General features: G+C 43.5%; 1 protein-coding gene and 2 long non-coding RNA genes across 14 annotated transcripts; 2 read left to right on the forward strand and 1 right to left on the reverse strand.

The window, feature by feature from the left end:
• The first annotated feature begins 1,224 nt into the window (after positions 1 to 1,224).
• On the forward strand, positions 1,225 to 7,510 carry LOC123144044 (chaperone protein ClpB3, mitochondrial). Its single transcript, XM_044563056.1, has 10 exons — positions 1,225 to 1,639; positions 2,309 to 2,527; positions 2,614 to 2,851; positions 3,639 to 3,834; positions 4,000 to 4,054; positions 4,488 to 4,638; positions 5,154 to 5,462; positions 5,553 to 5,818; positions 5,899 to 6,828; positions 6,950 to 7,510. Exons 1-10 carry the CDS (start codon positions 1,361 to 1,363, stop codon positions 7,280 to 7,282), a joined length of 2,976 nt encoding a protein of 991 aa, XP_044418991.1. The 5' UTR covers positions 1,225 to 1,360; the 3' UTR covers positions 7,283 to 7,510.
• Positions 7,511 to 7,825: 315 nt separating this feature from the next.
• On the forward strand, positions 7,826 to 18,268 carry LOC123144045 (uncharacterized). 10 transcript variants are annotated; one of them, XR_006471231.1, is made up of 8 exons: positions 7,844 to 8,686; positions 8,759 to 8,847; positions 9,058 to 10,334; positions 10,516 to 14,017; positions 14,121 to 14,230; positions 14,676 to 16,874; positions 17,817 to 17,870; positions 17,962 to 18,268. It is a non-coding gene; the product is annotated as an uncharacterized lncRNA (long non-coding RNA). The 10 variants fall into 10 exon arrangements; XR_006471229.1 differs by having other exon boundaries at positions 14,722 to 16,874; XR_006471230.1 differs by having other exon boundaries at positions 7,826 to 8,686; positions 10,516 to 10,687; positions 14,121 to 16,874.
• Positions 18,160 to 22,678, reverse strand: LOC123144046 (uncharacterized). Of its 3 annotated transcripts, none has more exons than XR_006471234.1 (5): positions 22,284 to 22,678; positions 22,095 to 22,191; positions 21,771 to 21,889; positions 21,026 to 21,116; positions 18,160 to 20,914 (listed from the first exon to the last, which is right to left on the reverse strand). It is a non-coding gene; the product is annotated as an uncharacterized lncRNA (long non-coding RNA). The 3 variants fall into 3 exon arrangements; XR_006471233.1 differs by having other exon boundaries at positions 18,160 to 18,511; positions 20,150 to 20,914; positions 21,026 to 21,889; XR_006471232.1 differs by having other exon boundaries at positions 21,026 to 21,889.
• Between the last annotated feature and the right edge of the window lie 1,276 nt (positions 22,679 to 23,954).

Consider the following 23,954-nt stretch of genomic DNA (forward strand, 5'->3'; position numbering starts at 1 on the left):
ATTTTCATTGGACCCGATGCACTAGGTATTACACCCAGATCGGATATGAACTCCTTCACCAATTCAAAAAATGTTCATGAATGGAAAAATATCTTAAAAATGTTCATGACTTACAAAATAGTTTATTCATTCATAAAATATTTGCTGGTTCAAAAATGATCATGCATTTCAAAAAACGACCGCTACATTAAAAAATGCTCATGAATTTTAAAATTGTTCCACCAATTTCCAAAATAATATTCGCCCATTCTAGAATTGTTCGCCGATTCAAGAAAATTGTTAAAAATGTTCACAATTTGAAAGAAATGTTTGCAAATAGTATAAAATGTTCATGAATTCAAAAAAAAATCTTTTCTTGATTTGACTTTTTTTTTGAAATTTGTAAAAGTGTTCATGAATTTGAGAAACGTTCAGGATTTCAAATAGTTTCACGAGCTTCAAAAAATATTCATTTTTCATGAAATTGAGAGTGATTGTGTATCTCGTTGATGCAACAAAATATGATCAAGGCCATAGGAGATTATGATTTGTTTGTAAAATAAAAAAATGTTCTTGAATTTCAAAAAATTGGTGGATTTTAGAAATGTTCGCCGATTCCAAAAAATGTTCGTCGATTCTAGAAATGTTCACCAATTCAAGAAAATTGTTTCAAAAAATGTTGGCAATTTTTTTTGCAAATAGTATAAAATGTTAATGAATTCAAAAAATGTCCTTGATTTTATAAAATATTCGAAAATTTGTAAAAGTGTTCACGAATTTGAAAAATATTCACAATTTCAAATGTATGCACGAGTTTAAAAAATTGTTCGTGATTTCAAAAGTTGTTCATGACTTCACAAAATTGAGAGTGATAGTGTATATAGGTGATGCGGTAAAGTGGGTCATTGTCATTGTAGATTATGATTTGTTTTTCTCCCGTTGTAATGCACGGGTCTTTTTGCTAAACTAATACTCCCTTTATCCGAAAATACTTGTGAGAGAAATGAATAAATTTTTTTCCACATGTATTTCCGGATGGAAGGAGTATAAGGCGTTTTAGATCAGAAGAATACTACGAGCTTTGGAAACCGAATTCTGCAGTCCAGTGATTCCATTTTCCTGAAGTAAAACATAGGCCGTCGATGCTAGAAGTGACGGCCCAGATTAGACGGCAGGCGCACAGGCCTGAGGAGGAACCCCGTAGCTCGGAGAAGCTTCTCCAGTCTTCCAACATCTTCCTCCATCCGCCGCCGCTTCTCTCTTTTCTCCTTCTTTCCCCTTCTCCAAGCATCGCCGATCGTCTCCGTCCCACCACAAACAGCATTGCGCACGCACGCACCCGAATCCTCATTGGCACAGCTAAACCCTAAACCCTCCCGTGATGGCACTCTCCGCCGCGTCCAGGCTGTCGCGCGCGGCGCGGGCCGCCGCCGTGGCCCGCCGCCTGGCAGCCGGCAGCCGCGAGCCCCTCCCGCGCGCACTTGCGTCGCTAGCCGGGGGAACCCCCTTCCCCACCGCCGCCAAGGTCAGCAGGCCCTCGTGGCTCGCTCCTCCCATGGCCAGGCTCCCCACGGGGGGCGGGGGTGGCCTCCTGGTGCCGCCTCGCCGGCTTTTCCACTCCACGCCGCCGGCTCGGTACAGCGCCTCATCCTCGTCTCAGGTTGGAATAGCTGAACCCGTGCCGTTCGATTTTGCCTGTTTTTTTTCCTTGGCCACTGAGAGTGGCAATTTCAGTCGGCTATGCAGATGTGTTGCCCGCAGCACACTGATATTGCCGAATTCTACTTTGTTTTCTCCATTGTGCACTATTCTCCAGTTACAGATTGATAGTTTTCCTGTGATGTTCTAATCTCGAGTGCAAGTATTGATCAGATGAATCATTTTCCAAATTGGTGATCATAAACTGATGAAGGAAACCTGGCATTCCCTCTCTAGTTCATGAACTCTCACCTTTACCCTTAAAATTAGAACTAATGACTTCGTTAGACTCACTCACGTCGGTAATTTGGTGTTGTGTGTGTGTGTGTGTGATGTGGAGATAATTTGAAGCATAACAGTCGTGTCATGAAAATTAATTGACCATTCATTGGACAGACATGGTGAATAGCATTATCAGTTTACTACGAGTTGGCATATGTTTATATAGTATATTTATGCATGGTAATCGCGTAGATCACATGTTTTGCTTCGGTATATGGACCGTGCACTCTCGTGCGGCTGAGTTTGCTTATGTGTTCGAACAATGCTTGCATAATGTTCATAGACAGTATTTGTGCTTATGGATAATAGCTAATCTCTTCATTTTTCTTAATTTTCTGTGATCAAACAGATAAGTCCAGATCAATTCACTGAGATGGCTTGGGAGGGGGTTGCCGGTGCAGTTGAGGCAGCGAGATTGTCTAAACAACAGATTGTGGAATCTGAGCACCTGATGAAAGCTCTTTTGGAGCAGAAGGATGGGTTAGCACGCAGAATATTTTCAAAAGCTGGGATAGACAACACATCGGTCCTGCGAGCTACTGATGACTTTATTGCTAAACAACCCAAGGTTCTAGCACTATTTATGGTAGTTAAGTTTGATAAGTTGGTATATGCTCAAAACCTTAACATCATTATGGGCTCTTGCTTTGGCAGGTTAGTGGTGATACAAGTGGGCCAGTTGTAGGGCAAAGTTTCACATTAATTTTGGATAAGGCAATGAAGTACAAAAAAGAGTATGGCGATGAGTTTGTATCAGTTGAGCACATGCTGAGAGCATTCACGGCGGATAAGAGGTTTGGGCAACAGTTGTTCGAAGATCTCCAGATTGGTGAGAATGAGCTGAAGGAAGCTATCTCTGCTGTACGTGGTAGCCAGCGAGTTACAGATCAGAGTATGTATAATGGATATCATTCAATTTTCTTGTTATCGTTTGCTCAGTTCTTTTTCCAGCATGATTGTTTTAGTTTACCTTTTAATTCAGAAGTTGATTCATTTGATTCTAAATCATCTCTATTGATATTTGCTAAATTCAGCGGCAGTGCAGTGGTTTCAGTCAATTGGGGCATGGGAATAAACTTATTCCTATAATAATTATTTTTCAATATAGAGTATATTGTTATCTTTGAAATATTACGGGAATGTACCACCAGAAATGCTGTTGTCTTGCATGATATTCTTATTTGAGGATTCCTAGCAAGTAACGTTTTGATGTTTGTATTGGTGATTTTATGATCCAGGCAAGAGCCAACTAGCAAATGCACCATATGCCATATCTTAACTGTCAGAAATGCCCTTGTCTCTTATATTATAATTATATTCTGATCCCTGGATTGTTTGCAAGTGATTATTCTTACTTTTATGTATATATATGGGTGAACTTATGACATATGCAAGAGCCAACTAACAAATGTGCCATCTTGCCATATCTTTATATCCAATTGTGAGTTCTGTCTCAAATTTCATAGCCGAGGAAAGAAAATAGGCATACATTTCACAGTAATACTGATGTTCATGTTCTTTTCAGATGTTCAAGTAGACTAGTCATGATACCTTCTCTATAAAAAAGAATCGATGTTTTGATAGCACGACTGCTCGTCATGCTTACACATGATAATGAAGGATTCTTTTCTGTTGTAATTTGGCGTGATGACAATGCAGTTGGTTATTTCTGTTGCCAGATCCAGAAGGGAAGTTCCAAGCTCTAGAGAAGTATGGTATCGACATGACAGAACTAGCTCGGCGTGGAAAACTTGATCCTGTTATAGGACGTGATGATGAAGTGCGCCGATGCATTCAAATCCTTTGTAGAAGAACTAAAAATAATCCTGTAATTATTGGCGAGCCAGGAGTTGGCAAAACTGCGATTGCTGAAGGGTGATTACTTGTTCTTCTCATATTTTTCTTTATTTTGTAGAGAGTTCAGAATGTGTAGTTTGCAACGTGTTATTCGCTTACTTCTGGATCTTCTGTAGCGTACCTACAACTTATAACATATTCTGGAGACGCATTGAAAAATTGCTTTGCGTTTGTTGCATGCAGATTGGCTCAGCGCATTGTGCGGGGAGATGTTCCTGAGCCTTTACAAAATAGAAAGGTATTTTTTTTTAGTTTTACCTTAAAATGCATATTTGATTTCACCTCTTGAGGATGGAAACCTTGTCCTTTTATGATTGTATGTGTTTCTCCAAATCATGTCATTGTCTAGGATGGCAGTGTTGCATTTGTTTCTTATTTCTAGCAAACAACCAATCAGTTCCAAGGTGGTGTTCCTGCAAGTTGTAACCAGCAATGAGGTTGCATTTATGGCCTGAGCTACACAAATAGGTTTATCTTTTTTTTTTCTTTAGTGGGTATAGGAGGATGTGCAGGGCTAGCAAGGAAAGCAAGTTGGAAAAAAGCAATAATCAAATAAGAGTTTTGCTTCGGTACACCACCCCCCTAGAGTTTTGCAAGGAAAGTTGGAAAGTAATCATATCAAGAGACTAAATTGGCTGTTCATCTAATTCCATACATATGCAATATTTCAGCTTATTTCGCTGGACATGGGAGCATTACTTGCTGGTTCCAAATATCGTGGTGAATTTGAAGAGAGACTTAAGGCTGTTCTGAAGGAGGTCACTGCTTCTAATGGACAAATCATCTTGTTCATTGATGAGATTCACACTGTTGTTGGTGCAGGTATGTATGTCTAAGTATGCCATCAGCCATTTGCATGTTGAGCTTTATTGAAGTCGAGCTCTAAAATGGTAGACTAGATTGGTAATTCTCTATACAGTTGTGATAGTAAGCAGACAGCCAAAGTAGTAATCTTAGCTCCTGGGCCGCCTGAAACACTGATACTTGCACAGCTGGGTATATGCGGTATGGTATCAATACTGTATCTGAACAAGTATCGGATATATCGATATTATGAATAAAGGAAAAGAAATCCAGATACATGTTGGATACTTGGTGGACATGCCCCAGCTCAATTCTTTGTACTGATTCTTTTGCTCCCCTGGCACTCCTCTTATTCCCATTTCAGCATGTCAATTCATCAGCTTATTGCCATTTTTTGGAATAATTTATCTATGTGCCATAAACATATCTGTATTGATGCTGCATAAGTTCCAACCAGCGCAACCTTCCTATATTATGTTGTTTGACTTGTGAGTATTATTGTCCTTGGACCTTAATTCTCTTTTCTGTTACAGGAGCCACTGGTGGGTCAATGGATGCTGGTAACCTGTTGAAACCAATGTTAGGCCGTGGGGAACTCCGTTGCATTGGGGCAACAACATTAGATGAGTACAGGAAGTACATTGAGAAAGATGCTGCTCTTGAACGTAGGTTCCAGCAGGTTTACTGTGGTGAACCAGCAGTTGAGGATACAGTTTCTATACTACGTGGCCTGCGAGAGCGGTATGAGATGCATCATGGTGTTAAGATATCAGATGGTGCTCTTGTTGCTGCAGCTGCTTTATCAGATCGCTACATCACTGGACGTTTTTTGCCTGACAAAGGTACTGCATATACTATATTATGGAACAACTATTGGGAGCTAGGGGCTAATTCGTTCTTTGTCTTATATGTATTTATCTTTCCATGTGCAGCTATTGATCTAGTTGATGAAGCGGCAGCTAAATTGAAAATGGAGATTACATCAAAACCTATCGAGTTGGATGAGGTCGACAGGGAAATCATAAGGTTTGAAATGGAGAAGCTTTCATTGAAGAATGATACTGACAAAGCCTCCAAAGAACGACTAAGCAAGCTTGAAGCTGAACTAGAATCCCTCAAGCAGAAGCAGAAAAACCTTTCAGAACACTGGGAGTATGAGAAATCGTTGATGACTCGTATAAAATCAATTAAGGAAGAGGTAGGTGCATGCATGTTCTGCTCTTGTTTTTTTTTTTGCCACATTTGTGTCTTTAATTCTCGATCTTTTATGTGTGGTAGATTGACAGAGTTAACCTGGAGATTGAAGCCGCTGAGAGAGAATATAATTTGAACCGTGCTGCTGAACTCAAATATTCAACGCTTTTGACACTACAAAAACAGCTGGATGAGGCTGAGGAAAACCTTACTGAATTCCAGCAGTCAGGAAAGTCGATGCTTCGAGAAGAGGTGACTGATGTTGATATTGCTGAGATAGTTAGCAAGTGGACTGGTATTCCAGTGTCAAATCTTCAACAATCGGATAGGGAAAAGCTACTGCTACTGGAGGATGTACTCCACAAGAGGGTTATTGGCCAAGATATTGCAGTCAAGTCAGTAGCCAATGCAATCCGTCGTTCTAGGGCAGGCCTATCGGACCCTAACCGTCCAATAGCGAGCTTCATGTTTATGGGCCCTACAGGTGTAGGCAAGACTGAGCTGGGAAAGACGCTAGCTGAATTCCTTTTCAACACTGAAAATGCCTTGATACGGATTGACATGAGTGAGTACATGGAGAAGCATGCTGTTTCTCGCTTGGTTGGAGCACCACCGGGGTACGTCGGTTATGAGGAAGGGGGCCAACTTTCAGAAGCTGTTCGCCGCAGGCCTTACTCTGTCGTTCTGTTTGATGAGATTGAGAAGGCACACCAAGATGTCTTCAACATCTTGTTGCAACTGTTGGACGATGGAAGAATAACTGATTCCCAGGGCAGAACAGTGAGCTTCACTAACTGTGTGATCATCATGACCTCGAACATTGGTTCACCATTGATTCTAGACACCCTCAGAAACACAACAGACAGCAAGGATGCGGTGTATGAGGTAATGAAAAAACAGGTGACTGAGATTGCTCGGCAGACATTCCGACCAGAGTTCCTGAACAGGATAGATGAATACATTGTGTTCCAACCACTGGACTCAACAGAGATAAATCGCATTGTGGAGATACAGGTAAATGCCTTACAATTACTTGCATGCAAATTTGCTTGAGTCATGGAACTAGGTTCTAGTTGTATTTCATTGTTTGGCTTTCGTCGACCTGATCGCAATTGTAAATGTGTCGGACTTGCAGCTGAACCGGGTCAAAAACAGGCTGCTGCAACAGAAGATTCACCTTCAGTACACACCGGAAGCTGTGGAGCATCTCGGCGCTCTTGGCTTTGACCCTAACTACGGTGCCAGGCCTGTCAAGAGGGTGATCCAGCAGATGGTGGAGAACGAGATAGCGCTCGGTGTCCTCAAGGGTGACTTCAAGGAAGACGATACCGTTGTCGTGGATGTAAGCTCCGTGTCGATAGCCAAAGGCTTTGCTCCAAAGAAGCAGCTGGTCCTTCAGAGGTTAGAAAACGGAAGCACAGAGTTGGTTGCCAAGGACGGAAGCACAGAGTTGGTTGCCAATGACTGAGGCGTGAGAACTTTAATAGCGTATCTTTCGTTAGGTTCAATGTTTATGTAGTGAGAACCTTTCACCACGAAATGCATGAATCAGAAGACGGCACATCAGCTTGTTCCCTTATTCTGGTTTCGTGGAATCCACAGAATTGTGTCTTGCATGGCTCTGTTTTGGGTTCGCATGGACAAAATACGCGCCCAACGCGACTATACAACTGGACACGGTTTTTTTTTAAACCTATTTTTGGTCCAAATTTGAGCCTCCTTTGTCCTCCTTTGGCCCGCCCGTGGAGGGGACGCCCACCACATTTCCCATCTCTCCCCAAAACCCTCACATCCTCGTGCCATGGCCGACGCGCCCAACCTTGCCACTGCCTCCATCTAGGTGCAATAAATAACTGAGGGTAGCAAGGGGCACCTTCTGGTTGCCTACGATGGCGCTTCAGATATCCATCTGCACTGGAGCTTGCTGCTACTCGATACCGCGGACGTGATACAACTATCAAATCCGCCGCGGATGGATTGATCTACGTTAATCAGCATACCATTACTCAATCCCACCCATGGGGCATGGCTCCTAGCTAACGTAACCAAATCAAATCAGCATACCTTAACCACTATCAAATCCAACTATACGAATATGACTGGAATCTCTACTCCTAATGTCTCAGTTGGTATTTTCGTTCCACCACTTTCGTCCGTTTTTTTCCCTCGGTTTTTTGTCCTCTTCTCACACCCCGGATTGCCCGACCCGCTAAAAAAAATCCCCTCGTCCGATCCCCAACCTCCCCCCGATCCCGTCGCCGCTGCCTCCTACCGGTGCGCCACCACTCCCGCCTCCTTCCGGCGCGCCGTCATCCCCGCCTCCTTTCGGCGCGCCGTCATCCCCGCCTCCTACCGGCGCGCCGCCGGACCCTCCTTCTTCCCTGGAGCGCCACCACCCCGCTGCCGCCGCCATCTTCCCGAGCGCGCCGCTGCCGCCGTCTTCCCCAGAGCGCCACCGCCCCGCCACCCCCGCCCACGGGACCAGTGGTCCCATCGCCGGTCTCCCCCAACCCAGATCTGCCGGAGGCGCACCGGATCCTGCCTCACTGCCGGTTCCCGCGACTCAGCCGCCGCCCCAACCGCAGCAGCAGCCGAGCACCTCCACTAGGTGCCCCGGCGGTTCGGACCCCCACCTGGCCCCTCCCTCGAACCCAGCGAGCCTCCGCCCCGGCCTACTTCCCGCGCGAGGTCGCCTCCGCCTCCGCCTGGATGGATGGATTCAGGAAGGTATCCTTCCTCCCTGGGTGGAGTGAGCTGCAGATCCCGTCCGGCCCTCGGGAACCGGCCATCTCCGCCTCCTCCTCGCTGCCGCCGCTGGGGATCACGTCTTCACCAAACGCGAGCTCCGCCCCATCCGACCGACCGCAAAGGGGTGAGTTTTCTTCATCCCGAACCCTCCTGATTTGCTTACTGCACTGTGAGAACTCAAGCTTTTCTTCTTCAGAGATAGGACATGGCGGAAACAAAACTGCACGGCGATGTGCATTTCTGCAACACATCAGGTCTACATTTTCCATTGCCCTGGACTTATGAGTAAGTAGCATACAGAGTTCAGTCTGATTCTAAAGAACAAGAGTAGAAAATATATTCTGCCGAGTAGAAAATATCTTCAGGTCTACATTTTCCATTGCCCTGGACTTATGGCTATCTAATTGTAAAGAACAAGAGTAGAAAATATAGACATGCGTCTTCACGTGTGTGCATTAAATTTGTTTTGATTCTGTTAATATATTTTTGTTGCAGACGGAAGAAAAAGCAACATGAAGTTCCTATCTGCATCAAACTGCTTTCACTTATATTCTGCCGAATTTGTTCCTTCTATGGGACTGTACATGGGATTATCTACAAGGGTTATGTCCTCTGCAGGTAGATTATCTTATAGGACAGGTGAAATGCAACAGAAGAAGCTCCTCCGCTGCTACTCGCCAAACTCCAAGCAAAAAGGACCTTCCACTTTCCTTGCTAATGGTGAGCAACTCAAAGATGTCTAAAAGGTTACGCTTAATATTTACCCTCCGTATCTTATTTACTTGACCATTACATGTATAGATGCTTTTAGAGAACATGTATATATAGCTGCAGATCTGTTATATCTGAACAATGGCAGATTTGACCATTACATGTATATACCTGCCAGGAGAGAACATGTATATCTATCAGTTGTTTTTCGATCATTAAGATATTACTTTCTCATCTTATTTCTAGGTATAAACACTGGTGCTGTTTTGTTTAATTTCGAAACATGCAGATTATCGTGTCTTCATCCCTGCGAAGTGACATTCTTTCCCAGTAATCTGTGCATGTGAAAATTATTTTCAAATGCGATTCTACTTGGTAGTTTTCATATTTCCAATGGCCCGTCAAGTGTGCATTTTCACGAGCTTCAGCAAACCCTTTTTCAGTCATCTGGTCCATGTACATACCAAGTGCTTGTTGAAATAAAAATGCAATTGGCTGCCAATTTTATCTTGCGTGTATCACTGGTTAATTTTGTATAGTTAGTTTTATGTCTATATATTGTCAATATATCGAAAGTTTGGTCCTCTGAGTAAGCACTTGGTTCCTTGTTAGGTCTGGCTAGATCGATATTTAAGGGATCATTTTAGTCCCAGTTTTCCACCTTGCATTAAAAGAATGCCTTTGTATCATAGGCAGCTGGTCCAATTACATGATCTTTGTGTAGACTAACACTCAGATGGCTGAAACTCAAAGTTTCAGTATCAATACAGTAAAATTCTCCCAAATAGATAAGTATCAGTTCACTTCTGGGCATTCATCAATTTTAGTGCTACATATTCCTATTTGGATTATACTTGGTGCATCAAATTAATGAATCAGGAAACTCCTTTTTTGTTGTTTGGGCAGGGGCCTCAGTTTGTTCGGAATCAGATACAACCATTTGATCCATTATTGTTCGTGGGCATCATATTAAAAAAAATATTTTTTGGATTTTGTAAAGTTTGCGGTTAATAAGCCGGTGAGAGCTGATCCTGCATTTTCTTGACCTCTTTCTCTGTCAGGTAAATTACCATGGTACTTTTCTAATGTGATTTGTAAAGTTTTACCAATCTGGTGAGCATATGAGACTGCAATATTGTGTTCACTCTCAGGATTAAACTGCTTGCTGAGTAATTCGCCTCTTATTATTTGCATGAAATAGCAGGCGTTTTCTTGTCTAACTTCATTTGATTTTGTATGCAGGAGGATATTCAATACCAAGATTTATGATTTGGCATAAGTGAGATGACATACAAGTGAGTTTAATTCGTGAGAGTGAAATAGCAACAGTTTTCTTATCATACCGCCGGCAGCTGCACCTCAACTGCGGAAAAAGAAATCTTGAAGAACCAAGACCACCACCAGCTGGAAGAAGGTAAAAATCCTTTTTTTTCTTCTCCCTCCTCATTTGATTTCCATTTCCTCGCAGCTCTAGGTAATTTCGTGACCTACCTCTTGGTAAGTCACCTATCTGCAGAATGCATGTAGTGTGTGTGTGTCAGATATACAGTGAAAAAACACCACAATGCAAGTGTCAGATCCTGTTCTTGGTGCAATTTTGCCACTATGTTCTGGACTGTAAGCAACTGCTTCATGTTAAACTAAAGCTCCAATCAGGCTTGTGGCTCTTCTGTACCTGTATGCCTAGATTATTTACTAATGGGATATGCACTAGATCTTCCTGTATAGAATCATCAATTGCTAGGAATAGTCATGGTTTTTATTAATTTTTCATGTTTTTTTATTTAGTTTGACTTCCACTTATCTGGTACACTAAATGATCTCTAGCTAATTTTTAACTATTGATTAGTACACTGAGATGAATTCTATTGGTCTCAGAGTGCAAGAGATTTCCTGGATGCCTCAACTATATGCATACTTGTATTATATTTGACACCCTCATGAAATGTACTAGATGGCGTATTCTTCCGTGTAGCTTAAAATTCTTAAAACAAATGTCCCTAAAATAGCAAGGTGAAATCTTGATTTTTCTTGCTGTGAACAAATGCATCATAATTAATTTCCCTTATTGTATCAATATCATCACGGGCATCACTAGCCATCAGACTACTGATAGTTCGCAACTATCAGACCAGTCCAAGGCCGTTGGGTCAGATGCCGGACGTACGCTCGATCTGGTAGTCCGCTTGTTTGATTAGATGCTTCCAATCCCTAATTTGTTGCTGCTTCCTAATCGCTCCCGCAATGCACGCCCTGCATCCCTGCGTCTCTCTCCATCCCGAATATTACTTCCTTGCATGGTTCCCTCGAAATCATGGAAACATGGTGCCTGATTCTTTCCAAGTTTGTTTCCTAATGAGTGCTTCCATAAACCAGGGCGAAAACTACTTCCAGAAATCACGTGAGTACATGTTCTTGATTTTCGCATGAGGCTATTTGCTTCCTCATGAATCACATCTTGATTCCATTTTTATTTAAATTTACTTCCATTCGTGTGGATGTTCTTTGACATCATAAAAAATGTTTTTCCAGTGTAATGCAAAATTAAACTTGCTTCCGTTTATCAATGAGTTTGCGCCCATAGTGAACTAAACTTGCTACGGTTAATACATATTTGTTTTCTACCTAGAGGATTGCACCACCAAAATAAGACATTCTTCCTATAAAAATAACCATTATCAAGCATATTAGGGATGTGATTCCAAGAAATACAAATATGCTTTGCTTTCATCATCTGAAAATCATTCTTCCAACACTACAAACTATGCTTCATAATCCAGTCATTTTTTTCTCTCAAAGCAGTTTCATGTGTATTGTTTTATTTTTTTAGGTATGATTCCATGTGTTATGACCGCCGTTTTTTGGCTTACTAGAGGTTTAGTTGCTTTGTACATAGCTTGTAGGATTCCTGCCTACTATGTCGCTCCGCAGCTACGGTCCTGTCGAAGCCCCTCCCTGCTCTGCTCCATCCATCGTGTCCGGCCTAGCCTCGATGACTTCTTTTGTCCCACAAATCTGTGGGTTTTGACATCGCGAGCCACAAGAGTTGGTGAGGACCAGAGAGGCCAGCACCATCGAGGGTACGATGCCCTTGACCTTTGACAGCCGAGTGTGCATCTTGCTTGTTTGCTTGCAGCACGATGACAAAACAATGAGCAATGAAATGCTTGATCTCACGTCGCACGCCATGCCCCCATCGACGACCGTGGCATGCTCACAATCAGTAAAGCAAGATCTTTCGCTCAAGTTAGTTCTGCAGGAATTTAGGAAGCATGTGTAGTATGATTTGGGTACAAACATGGCGCCTACAAAATAATATGAAACATGGAAATGAAGCAAACTAAACAAGGTGTAGAAGCACAGTTGTTAAGTACATGAATCAAACCATACACTATTAAGAAGCATAACCATGGTCCATATATGAAGCAAACTATGCACCATGAAGAAGCACAACTATGATACAATTGAATCATGAAAACTGGATACATCGTATTCATGTAATCTCAACATAATTTCTACATAGTGGAAGCACATATAAGAAAAATGGGGTGCAAAATATCTATGCACAGTCATTCAAATTAAGACAAGCGGTGACATGCATCTTGTCCATAATATGTGTGAAATTTAGGAAGCATGATTTAGTTGTTCATTAAATAAAAACATGATGCCTACAAGAACGTGCAAAGGATTGGCAGAAAGCAGAACTGAACACGATGTAGAAGCACAAGTTTGATATGTACGAAGCAAAGTGGACTCAATGTAGAAGCATTGGCATGATAAATGAAACAGAGTTTAACCAGCAATGGTGTAGTAGTACTATATGTATGTATGAAACATGAAAAGCTGGAAGCATTGTACGGATGCAATCTCGACATACTTTCTATATAACGAGGATAGTCATGAAAAGGTTGGATGAGGATGGTATGGCGGATTCGCGCGACCAGCAGCGTGTGCTCCCTTCACCAACTTTGAACATAGACAACAAAGAGGGGAAAAAGATCGACAAAAATCTTCTCGCTTCTCACTTATATTGCAGCCAAAATTGAGAAGCACATGTACATATGTACATACCAAATTCAGAAATATTACTCTGATTCAGTCATATAATACACAATGGTGTGGCCAAAATAATAAATGAGTTATACAAATACACAATGGAGGTGTACAAAATTCATCAAACAACACTGGTGACATACAAACATGTTAGAAATCAGAGAGGGCTATATCAAGATTTCCCAGAATTACCTAGGTCAGATGAGGATGCTACCTGCAGAGGAGATGGGGGGCGACTCCAGCAAGGTTCCTCGCATGATGGATTCGTTCGAAAACCGAGACGAAGCTCCGCCACGGTGGCCTGGACGCTGGGGGATCCGAAGCAAGTGTAGATAACCGGGACGACCATGGACTGCGAGCTCGCTTGTCATGCTCGACGTGGCTAATGCTGGCCACCACAATCGTGTGGGACGACGCACCTGCGAGTTGTGTCTCATGGGAATTGGGGAGGCTGGTTCATGGCGGCGAGAACAAGGGCAGGGCGGCTGGGGACGAGATTGGCGAGCTCCGGAGCAGGCGACGGGGATGGGAACGGGTGGGCTTTGGCAGGTGAGATTAATGCGGGAGTAGTTATGGGTGGAAAATCAGGCTGTTTTGGAAACTAATCAAAGGATTTTGGACGCAATCTCGGCCGTGAGATGAAAGAAGCACCGACGGTGTGCGATTCGTCTGACAAACGTCTGCTATCATGGTAGGAAGCGTTTCCAGTCATGGTTTCTGATTTTCTGTTGTTTGAGTATGTGAATAAATTCACTTTTGGTCCATTTGCTAACTTGATGATTGCCTTCTTATAGCTCACGATGGATCTGTGCATCAAAGTGTGATCAGGCATAAACATGAAAGAACTAGGAAGCAAACCATACTTCATGTGTGCATTGAGATGAACTGATTTTTAGACGCAACAGTAAGTTGTAAAACTGAGATTAACCTTTTAAAGTTATATCTGATACATCAGTAGTAGGTTACTTGAAGTAGTCAGCAGCAGTATTTTTCTTTACAAAAGTTTAGCTAAGCCTGTCATTGACGTGAGATTATGTGGGATCTTCACTTGTTCTGTAATTTTTTTTGTACACACATGTGGGCCTCCTACTTATATTATGCGATGGATGTGATTTGGGGTTGGGGTTTGTTCTGTTCAATTATCGTTCTATGAGCGGAATAATTTCCCTACATTAGAAAATCTGGCAAATTGCATTTCATTAGAGCTGACTTTGCAGCAAATTGCTTGAGCGAGCGGTTCATTTTTTTACATCAAAGTCATACAATGTTTTAGTTAGTATAGAATGGTACATGCATTTGTTGGTTGCTTCAAGAATTAATAATGGATACAGTGACAACGGACATCATAGTTTGTCCAGTGGCTAAGGAAACATTGGATCTGCCTTCTTGGCTTAGGAGGCGTTGTGGGCGGCCAATGCCTCCTTCCCCTTCCATGGAGGCGGCGGATCAACACGAACACAGAGGAAGGGATGTGGGTGGAGAGTTGGGCGGTTTGCAGGGTCTCCTGGATGGTCCATGGAGAAGTTCGGTATGAAGGAGAGAGGGTGCTAGCGAAGGCGAGGTGGGCGTCATCCAGTTTTAAATGAGAGGGCTCCATCGAGAAATGTCACGCTACGATAAAAATCGACCAGGAAGGGAATGGTCTGACAGGAAAAGGAAAGGGTGTGTCGTGAGTTGGATTTTTTTTGTGTTGGGCCCTCTTTTTGTTGGAGATAACATGATGAATAGTCCGGACAACCATATTTCTCCTTCGTATATGGTATGTATTTGGGGAAGGCTGAATTGTCTAGCTGGTTTAATTTTGGGGTGCCGGCTGGGCACCCGTTTGATGTCAAACACCTTCGGACATGGGAAGGATATATGAGCTTCAACGTTGGAGACAATCTTAATTATTTGTTTGATTACTTGTAGCCCGTAGCAACGCACGGGCATTTTACTAGTCAAATTAGCTGGTGGGTTAAGCAAAAATGGAAAGTCTGAAGGTAGGAGGATGAGTAGCAGAGGCGTGACCATCATTGGTTGAAATACCCAACCAACATTGGAGTTGCTTCGCCGGAAAAGAGAGAGGAGGACGAAAGCCGCCATCTAATGATGCTACAGGGTGCCACACTGATTCCCGCTGAACAGAACAGAGAGAGGGAAAACAGCACCGCCGCTGCCATGTCGACGACGCTAAAGGGCACCAGAGTGGTCTACACCGGGAACAGAATCACAACCGGCAAATGCGGCCAAAGGGCACCAGAGTGGTCTACACCGGGAACGGAATTACAACCAGCAGATGCGCTTAAGACCGGCGGTCGTGCCAGAGGACCAAGACCATACGGCGAGATCGCTTCTTTTCTACATAGCCATCCCACTTTATCGTTGCCCAGGGATAGATTGGTCCTTTATTTATTTAGAGAGAGAGAGTCGGTTGGGCCTTTTAATGATACGATCGGGATTGTTATGTTTGTGAATCACAAGACCATTGGCTTCGGTGCGTCTAGTCGCTGAAAGAAGGGACACCTACACCAGGAAGATGGTGGGATACTGGGATCGGTTTACCTGGCAAGCGCTTGTAATAGTCGTAGTCAGATGAGCGAAGAGGGGGGCCGTCGTTGCGGGGCTTCGTGTGAGTTGGGCGGGGAGCCATGACACCTGAAGCGGCGGCTTCGGCTGCGGCGGCGGCGGCACGCGCTGAGCGGAAGGCCATCGCAGTGGCGCGGGATGCGGCTGCCGCGGCGGCGCGAGATGCGAGGGGGGCGTTACGGGCTGCCCGCGCTGAGCGGGAGGCCATCGCAGCGGCGCGAGAAGCGGCTGCCGCAGCGGTGCGAGTTGCGATGGCGGCCCGCAGGAGCCTCGATTCCATGGCGAGAGACGAGGCGTGGCGTATCAGTTTTTGTTTTTTGTTTTTTTACGTCAAACAGATTTTATTCCTCAAATAATGGAACATGTCATTTACAAGCAAATATCTACTCTTATCTTCTACGTAGTACTCTTAAAAAGGGAGTCCGTAAGTCATTTCGTTCATTCGCAGCCCCTCCCATCAATCGAAGGAATGATGATGTGTCAGCCGTCAGGGTGCCGCCAGGGCTGTGGTGTGGCCGTATGGTCATCACAACTCATAAAAAGGGAGTCCTTAGGTCGTTTTGTTCGTTCCCAGCCCCTCCCATCGATCGAAGGAATGATGCCGTGTCAGGGTGCCGTCAGGGCTGTGGTGTGGTCATCACACTAGAACCCACTGGCCGGATTTGTCTAGATAATAGGAACCCGCCGTTGAGCTGAAGCCATGTGGGTGGAGGAGCAGGGTTGCCAGCGTCGTCGTGCTGCGGGCAGTGAGGATGGGAGCGGGGCGGCCGCGTCGCTGAGTGAGGTGGAGTGGCTGGCGCGTCGGCGCATGGGTGTAGAATCAGGGGCAGCGGTGGTGCCGTGCTGGGGCGGAGAAGGCCGGTGCTGTGATGGTCTGAGACTCGATGGGTGGGATGAGGAAGGAAGAGCACGAGGTGAAGAAGAAGAAATGTCGCTGTGGAGAAGATGAGACAAAGCAACATCCATTTTTTTGTTGCCAGGTATGAATCTGAATTGAGTATCAAGTTAAGATATTATTACAGGCACGTTTTGCATGTTGGTGTATTCTTTAATTTGACTAGTGGTTGGGGCGTGCCATTGGCACGCCTCCTGAGCGTTTATGTGCGCACTTATCTAGCTTACGCACGTCCGCGGGTCTAGATTGATCATTTATGGCAAAGAGAGTTCCAAAGCAGCGACAGGTTGAAGTGCAATAGATAGATAAATGAATTAGATTATGGAATCAATTTTGAATATTGTAACTTTGTAACCATGTTTGCAATTAAATTTTCAGACAAATGTGATGATGACCATATAATCAGACACCATACTTGTTTCTCCGCGTCACACTCAGAAATCTCACTATGCAGTACTCTATCTGTCAATCCTAAATAGGTTTAGGGGTCATCAGGTTTATATTCAGAGAAGAACACCCAATAAGAGATGTTATTTGCAAAATAAAGATTATTTACCACTAGATGCATGATGGGTTTTGCACCATTCATTCATATTATGTAAGCAAGCCTTGATTTAATTTATAATCAAACTAGGACCCTAAATGACAGCACCTAAAATCGGCCTAGTGATCTGTTGAGACAGTTATTTTGGGACGGAGGCTACAACTCATGGGCTAGTGATCTGTTGTAGTCACTATAAATACAAGTCATCCTAGTTTGTAAGCTTCATAGAAAGTCCAACAAAATGCAGGTGATCCTATGAGATCCAGCACAACATCGTTTAGTGAGACTGATGCATCAATTGCACGGTAGTGTATCCACCACAGATAAATGGGTGTGTAACAACATGATATTTTCTTTTTTATCAGCAGTTTGCAGTCTTGTTCACCAAGACCTGCCATAGCGTGAGTAATTTCAGTTGATTCAGCTTGTTGTTCCAAGCAATGAATATAAAAGTATGTTGACTGATGGTTGATTTACCTACAGGAGCTTGTGGGCGTGAAAGAGGGGCTCGCTTCTAAAATACAACACCTATAATCGGTGTGTACTCTTTCTGTCAAACCCCATATTTACATTCTGGCTCTGTGTGTCCTAAAAATTTTCAAGCTGACCTTGTGGTATTTGCTTCAAGGACATAAAGGAAATCAGGTCTGCTCTTTAGGAAGAGAAGGCAAGTTCAGTAACAGAGCAAGCTGGGCAGGCACAAGAGCATGTACTCAAGACTGACGATGCACAGATGGAGAAATACACTATAGTGCAAGCATGAAATATGTGATCCCTGATTAGAACCAAATTTGTGCTCATGGATGTTCGACTTAGTACAATGGAATACAAAGAAAAGTTTGTGAATACATACTATATATGACTTGCAAATCACACTTGCTGGACACATAGCGGTATATCAGTATCAGCAAACTGAAGTGAATTCACCAAGTTTATACATTGCCTTCACATCATTACTCAAATAACTCCTACAGTACATAGTCTCACAATATACATCATTCTATTTTGCCGAATATTTCATTTCAATTGGAAGGAAAAATTGATTGAGAATTTGATCTGAAATAAATAGCAATCAACTATGGTGCTCAAGGAGTAGTCATCTTAAAATCCCTAAAGTAAAAGAACTCATTAAGCAATCTGACCACGCCCTCAATGAGCGGGGGACTTGCACCTGCATTCTGCAGAGGAGAAGAGATCAAACAATCCATATGGGCATACAATCGAGTAGATGGTGCGCGGAAAAATGTTGTTGGATTCGAGGTTCTTTTAAGCTTAGAATTATTTGAATCACAGTTGACTGTAGTATTTGGACTCTATCAGTATCAACTGCTTGCGATAGGTGTCTGATATACATGACCAATTGCTAGCGGCCCTTTCAACTCTCAGTTTCAACACACAATAATTCTTCCTATGTCCCTTGCAGTTTGGTGTCCCATGTTCTAGACCGTGCTACCTCTGTTTCGGTAAGAACTTGTGCATCCGCCTATTGTTCCATTGCAATCAGTCGCACATCTTAGGAACAACATGTCATGGATCTTATTTCCATTATCATCTCAATTCTTCATCACTCCAAAATGAGCGTGAGTAGATTCGGTGAGTATGTTGCTTATAAGTGGTAAAGAAGACTCCATCTGTAAAATAATATAAGACTTTCTAGATCACTAGTTTAATGATCTAAAAGATCTTATATTACTTCACAAAGGGAGTATGAGTTTGCCAAGCACCTAGAAGAGATCATGGATAACCATAGGAAACTATTATGGGTTTCCAGTTTCTTCGAAAGTGGGAAACTTCAGGACACAATTCCTGAGGAATTCCATAATTACTTAACTATACTTTATCTACAGGCGGAACAGGAATCTATGTGTTTTCTAAATCCATCAGTCAATGACAAGCTGCTTAGGGCACCTAGATGCCTAACATTGAAGACTATGACAACTCAGAATAGCTATGACCAGAATGAAGATGATTTGGAAGTATTATGTAATCCAATAAGAAACTTCCTTCAAGTGGAAAGTATTGTTATTGGAAATAAGGAATGTTCACCCATCATCTCTGACCGTAAGTACAGGCCTGCAGTTTGTATTTGAATTGTCAGGATATTTGAAGCAGCAGAGCACTTTTCAATCCATTACGAGAGGCATTCGCTTCTATGATCTTCATCCCACCAATGCATTGCACGACTCTCCACCCCCTTTTCCTCCCTCATGAAATCCTAATTTCCTGCAATGAAATTCGATTTTGCGTTCTATTCGATACTGGTAGGAGAAGAACCCGACTCGGCATTCTTAAAAAAAGAGGGGAAGTTTCAGCTCCACTGTCAATTATGTAGTTAAGGAGGCTGATGGATGCACCCCAAGTGAAACTACTTTACATGACTACCCAGTTCCACTAAGATTGATTAAAGTGGGGAAATGCTATGGGTATCTTTAGTTCCTTCTTGACACCTGCCCTCATGATGAGTAGGAATGTACTTCTGCACACATGTTATTGCTACCTTTTTGTTATCTATCTAATGCTTGACTGCTGAGTTGGTGAATCCTTGACTGTTTGTAAGATATTGTATACCCTGAATGAAAACGGTGATGTTGTTTTACTAAAAGTTATTATCGCTATGCGAAGGGCACATGCTCTATTGGCTAAATCTAAAGTAAGGCTTTTCTGTACATTCTCTTGCCTGTTTTTAGCTCATGTCATCAATCTTTTTTGCACCACTCACCCTCTGCTGTTACCTCATTATTTTGATGATTCCTTATTCTGTGATACTGTTCTTCAAATTGAACTTATAGAAGCTCAAACCAGTTCCGAAAGAGAACCTTGAAATTTCTTCACTGAATGAGTTGGGTCCATTCCGACGAAGAACTTGAATCACACGCCTGCACAACTCTTCTATTTCATGGGTAAAGTATTGCATGAACGCGCAACCTGCATGAACACGCAATTGACAATCAGTGTCATACTTCTGATTGTATTGAAAATGAACATTGTAATAGTAAAGTATTGCTCGCCTCCTGCCATGAGGAAACATGGTTCTACAAATGACTTTTAATTCTTGCTCTTGTGGCATCATCAAACTCTTTCTTAACAATGCAGCACAATGTAGAAAACTCATTGAATAAATCCACAAAGAAAGATACCCCAGATATTCCCTTTCTGAAAAAGACAACAAAGATTCATCTATGGAACTAAGGTTAGAACATCAGTTTCCACAGCTGAAATGCCAAGTTAGTTTCAGAGAAACAACACAAACAACACAGTTTAATATTAATAATATATCATGTAATTACTCATCCGTGTTTTCCGTAACAAATACAATATCCTGCTAGAACAACTACCCTGGAAATTGCGGTTGAATCGGAAAGCCTTGTACGTGCTCAATATCACCATGCATTCAGAACATGACACCAACCAAATTGTATGACCATGGAGAGTTCAAGCAGTAATGAATTATCATTGGGTGAAAAAAGTTCTAAAAAATGTGCGTAAACTGAAGAAACATATATCATCTTGGGGAGCCTCTTCCTGTGCTTGGCATTCTATTAATGCAGTAGATGTTCCCACCAGGCGCAAAGGCGCATGACCTTCATACACACACACACACACACACAGAGAGAGAGAGAGAAGGAATCAATAAATACCCAAGGCAACAAATGGATATCAAAGAGAAAAACCAGAAGAAGGCGAGAAGAAACCTTGTGCGTCGCTTCATATTGTAGCCGTTCCTGGGGGCGGTGACCATGGAAATGTAGCAGGGGAGCAGGGCTTCCAGGGAGAGTGGGATGGCTACATTTAAAAATAGAGAAGATGTACCAGTACTTTGTTCTAAGTAAAAGGTATTCAGGCTTGAAAATTAGCCCTGATTTGAAGTGCCTTTTCATGCAAATGTTACTATGATTAAATAATCACCATGCATAGTAAGCATTTCGCAATTTCTTCACTAATGGGTGCAATATAAGAATCAATATACTCCAAGGCACATACAGTTTGATGCAAGATGCGTGGCTGAGACAGATGGATTAGAAAAAGATTGGAATTAATGGATGCAGGTACTACACAGTTTTATATGCTGACAAGTATGCATAATGTAATGAATTGTCAACAAACATCGAGAGGTCTTCTGGTGTTACTAATTTTAAATGAGGTCATCCACGTTTTCAGCAGCATAAACATTCATTGGGATCTACTAAAGAAATCCATGACACATACTGAACCCCAATATTCACCCCAAAAGCATGACTTGGACAATTGGACATGGATGGTAACAACATGACCCAGATTCATACATGCCCACACTCAACTCTGACATTCCAAATAACCACATGGAAAAGGAAACGACCCCCCAAATTAAGAGACAGCTTCACTGAAGCAACGCTAGCTGTGACGTAATTTGTAAGGTGTCGAGGGGGCTAGTGATTGATGCACACCTATTTAACTCACCTAGCATTTTGATAAGTTCACTGAAGAGATCATTGAGCAGGTCGCGCTTATGCTTCTGCCTCTTGGCTTTGTGGATTTTCCTCGGTGCTTTCTTCTTGCACTTGCAAATGGTGACATGCCTGCGAATTGAAAGCTACTACATCAGCAACAATGGAACACAGGCACAGCTCTCTTGCACTTGTCAGTAGGTACGGTACACATTACGTTCATGCTAACAACATCTGCTATTGAGATGCTTAAATCACACTTCATGTTTCTATTTTCTAAATTAAAATAGACATCGGTACAGCAGAAAAGAAACACACAAATAGGTAGCCAAATTACCTCACAAAGCTATTAGCAAGGTAGTAGCAAAATCCTGAGCTCCATCCAATTCTTGCTTCATTTCCACTACGGCAAGCACTCCCTGCCGCTGAAATTGCTGATGAATATGACAGTGAAAAAACAGGAGAATTGACCCAAGGAAGTATCCAAACTGTGTGCTATTCATTGGGAGGCGGCTGACTGACTAACTGTTGATGGAGTGGAAGAGGACCGACGGCTTTCGAGCGGTGGTGCGGCCTGCTATTGAGAAAGCCTGTTGATGGAGTGGAAGAGGACGGCGGTCCGGCCCTGCTACACCCCCCCTCTTCTCTCTCTCCCTCTCATCTTCTCACCCCTCGCTCCCCCTAGACGCCCCCACACTCTCCTCCTCCTCCTCCCCCGTCTCATCCACCCCTCCTCGTCCCGGATCCGAGGCTTGTTGGCGCGGAGGCGAGCTTCTCCGGTGGCGGCGGCAGGAGAGGAGGCGGGGGTCGCGGGGGAGACGCTAGGTCACGGGCATCGGCAGCGGCGGCAAGAGAGGAGGCGGGGGTCGCGGGGAAGACGCGCGGTAGCCAACACGTTTTTTTTACGGTACCTGTGATGACGTGGATAGCAGGAGGAGGCGCCCATGCCGCTACTGTTAATGGGGGTTTAATGTGTTGATGCTAAGTGTACATCCATGAGCTCCATGAGATGAGAATACAAGAACTACATGGCAACTGAATTGATTGGGCTGATGCGTTCCTGATGTTCTTTTTCATCAAAATGTGACGAAGTTTGTGCATGCCTTTTTCAGTTATAGTCCAATATACTTCTTGTGACGCTGAAAGTGTCATATCAGACTTGGCTGCTTAGGGACAAATTCTAGACCCGCCGGCCTCTTTGTACTAAGTCAACTGCATATACAAAATACAGTATCTCTCGAGAATGCATTCATGTCGACTTATGCAGACTTCCTTCATTTGTTCGAGAAACTTAGAAGAAGAAAGTACGGTGTTGAGGATAAAATATAAGACTAGGATCAGTGTCAGACATGTGCATATTGTTGGGAAACGTAGCATGCAATTTTAAAAAAAATCTACGCTCACGCAAGATCTATCTAGGAGATGCATAGCAACAAGGGGAAGAGTGTGTCCACGTACTCTCGTAGATCAAAAGCGGAAGCGTTTGACAATGCGGTTGATGTAGTCGAACTTTTTCTAGCTCCTACCGATCAAGTACCGAACGTACGGCACCTCTGAGTTCTGCACACGTTCAGCGTGATGACGTCCCTCGTTCTTGATCCAGCAAGGTGTCGAGGAAGTAGATGAGTTCCGTCAGCACGACGGCGTGGTGACGGTGATGGTGAAGTGATCTGCGCAGGGCTTCGCCTAAGCACTACGAAGATATGACTGGAGGCGTAAACTGTGGAGGGGGCGCCACACAGGGCTAACGATTGTTGTTCTATGTGCTAGGGGCGCCCCCACACATATATATAGGTGGTGGGGAGAGAGGAGGCAGCCAAGGAGGCGGCCAAGTAGGCTGAATCCTACTTGGGGCCTTCCTATGGCCGGCGCCCCCCCCTTTCCTTATCCGCCGGAGGGGGAAGGAAAGAGAGGGGGAGATGGAAGGAAGGGGGAATCCTATTCCGTCTTTTTTCCTTTCCCTCCCCTTCTTTCCTTCTCCTTCTTGGCCGGCCCATATGGGGGGCACACCAGCCCCTTGTGGCTGGTGCTTTTCCCCTCTTGGCCCATAAGGCCCATATCTTTTGCCAGGGGTGTCCGGAACCCCTTCCGGTGACCCGATATGTAGCCAGTACCCTCCGGAACACTTTCGGTGTCCGAATACCATCGTCCTATATATCAATCTTTGTCTCTCGACCATTTCGAGACTCCTCTTCAT

Source organism: Triticum aestivum, chromosome 6D, assembly GCF_018294505.1.
Source record: "Triticum aestivum cultivar Chinese Spring chromosome 6D, IWGSC CS RefSeq v2.1, whole genome shotgun sequence".
Taxonomy (NCBI): domain Eukaryota; kingdom Viridiplantae; phylum Streptophyta; class Magnoliopsida; order Poales; family Poaceae; genus Triticum; species Triticum aestivum.

Excerpts from the sequence above, each read along its gene's own strand:
- LOC123144044 (XM_044563056.1), top strand. The coding sequence starts at position 1,361 with ATGGCACTCTCCGCCGCGTCCAGGCTGTCGCGCGCGGCGCGGGCCGCC. Across the intron at positions 3,835-3,999 it reads AAAACTGCGATTGCTGAAGG|ATTGGCTCAGCGCATTGTGC; the intron begins GTGATTACTTGT and ends TGTTGCATGCAG. Across the intron at positions 5,819-5,898 it reads TAAAATCAATTAAGGAAGAG|ATTGACAGAGTTAACCTGGA; the intron begins GTAGGTGCATGC and ends TATGTGTGGTAG.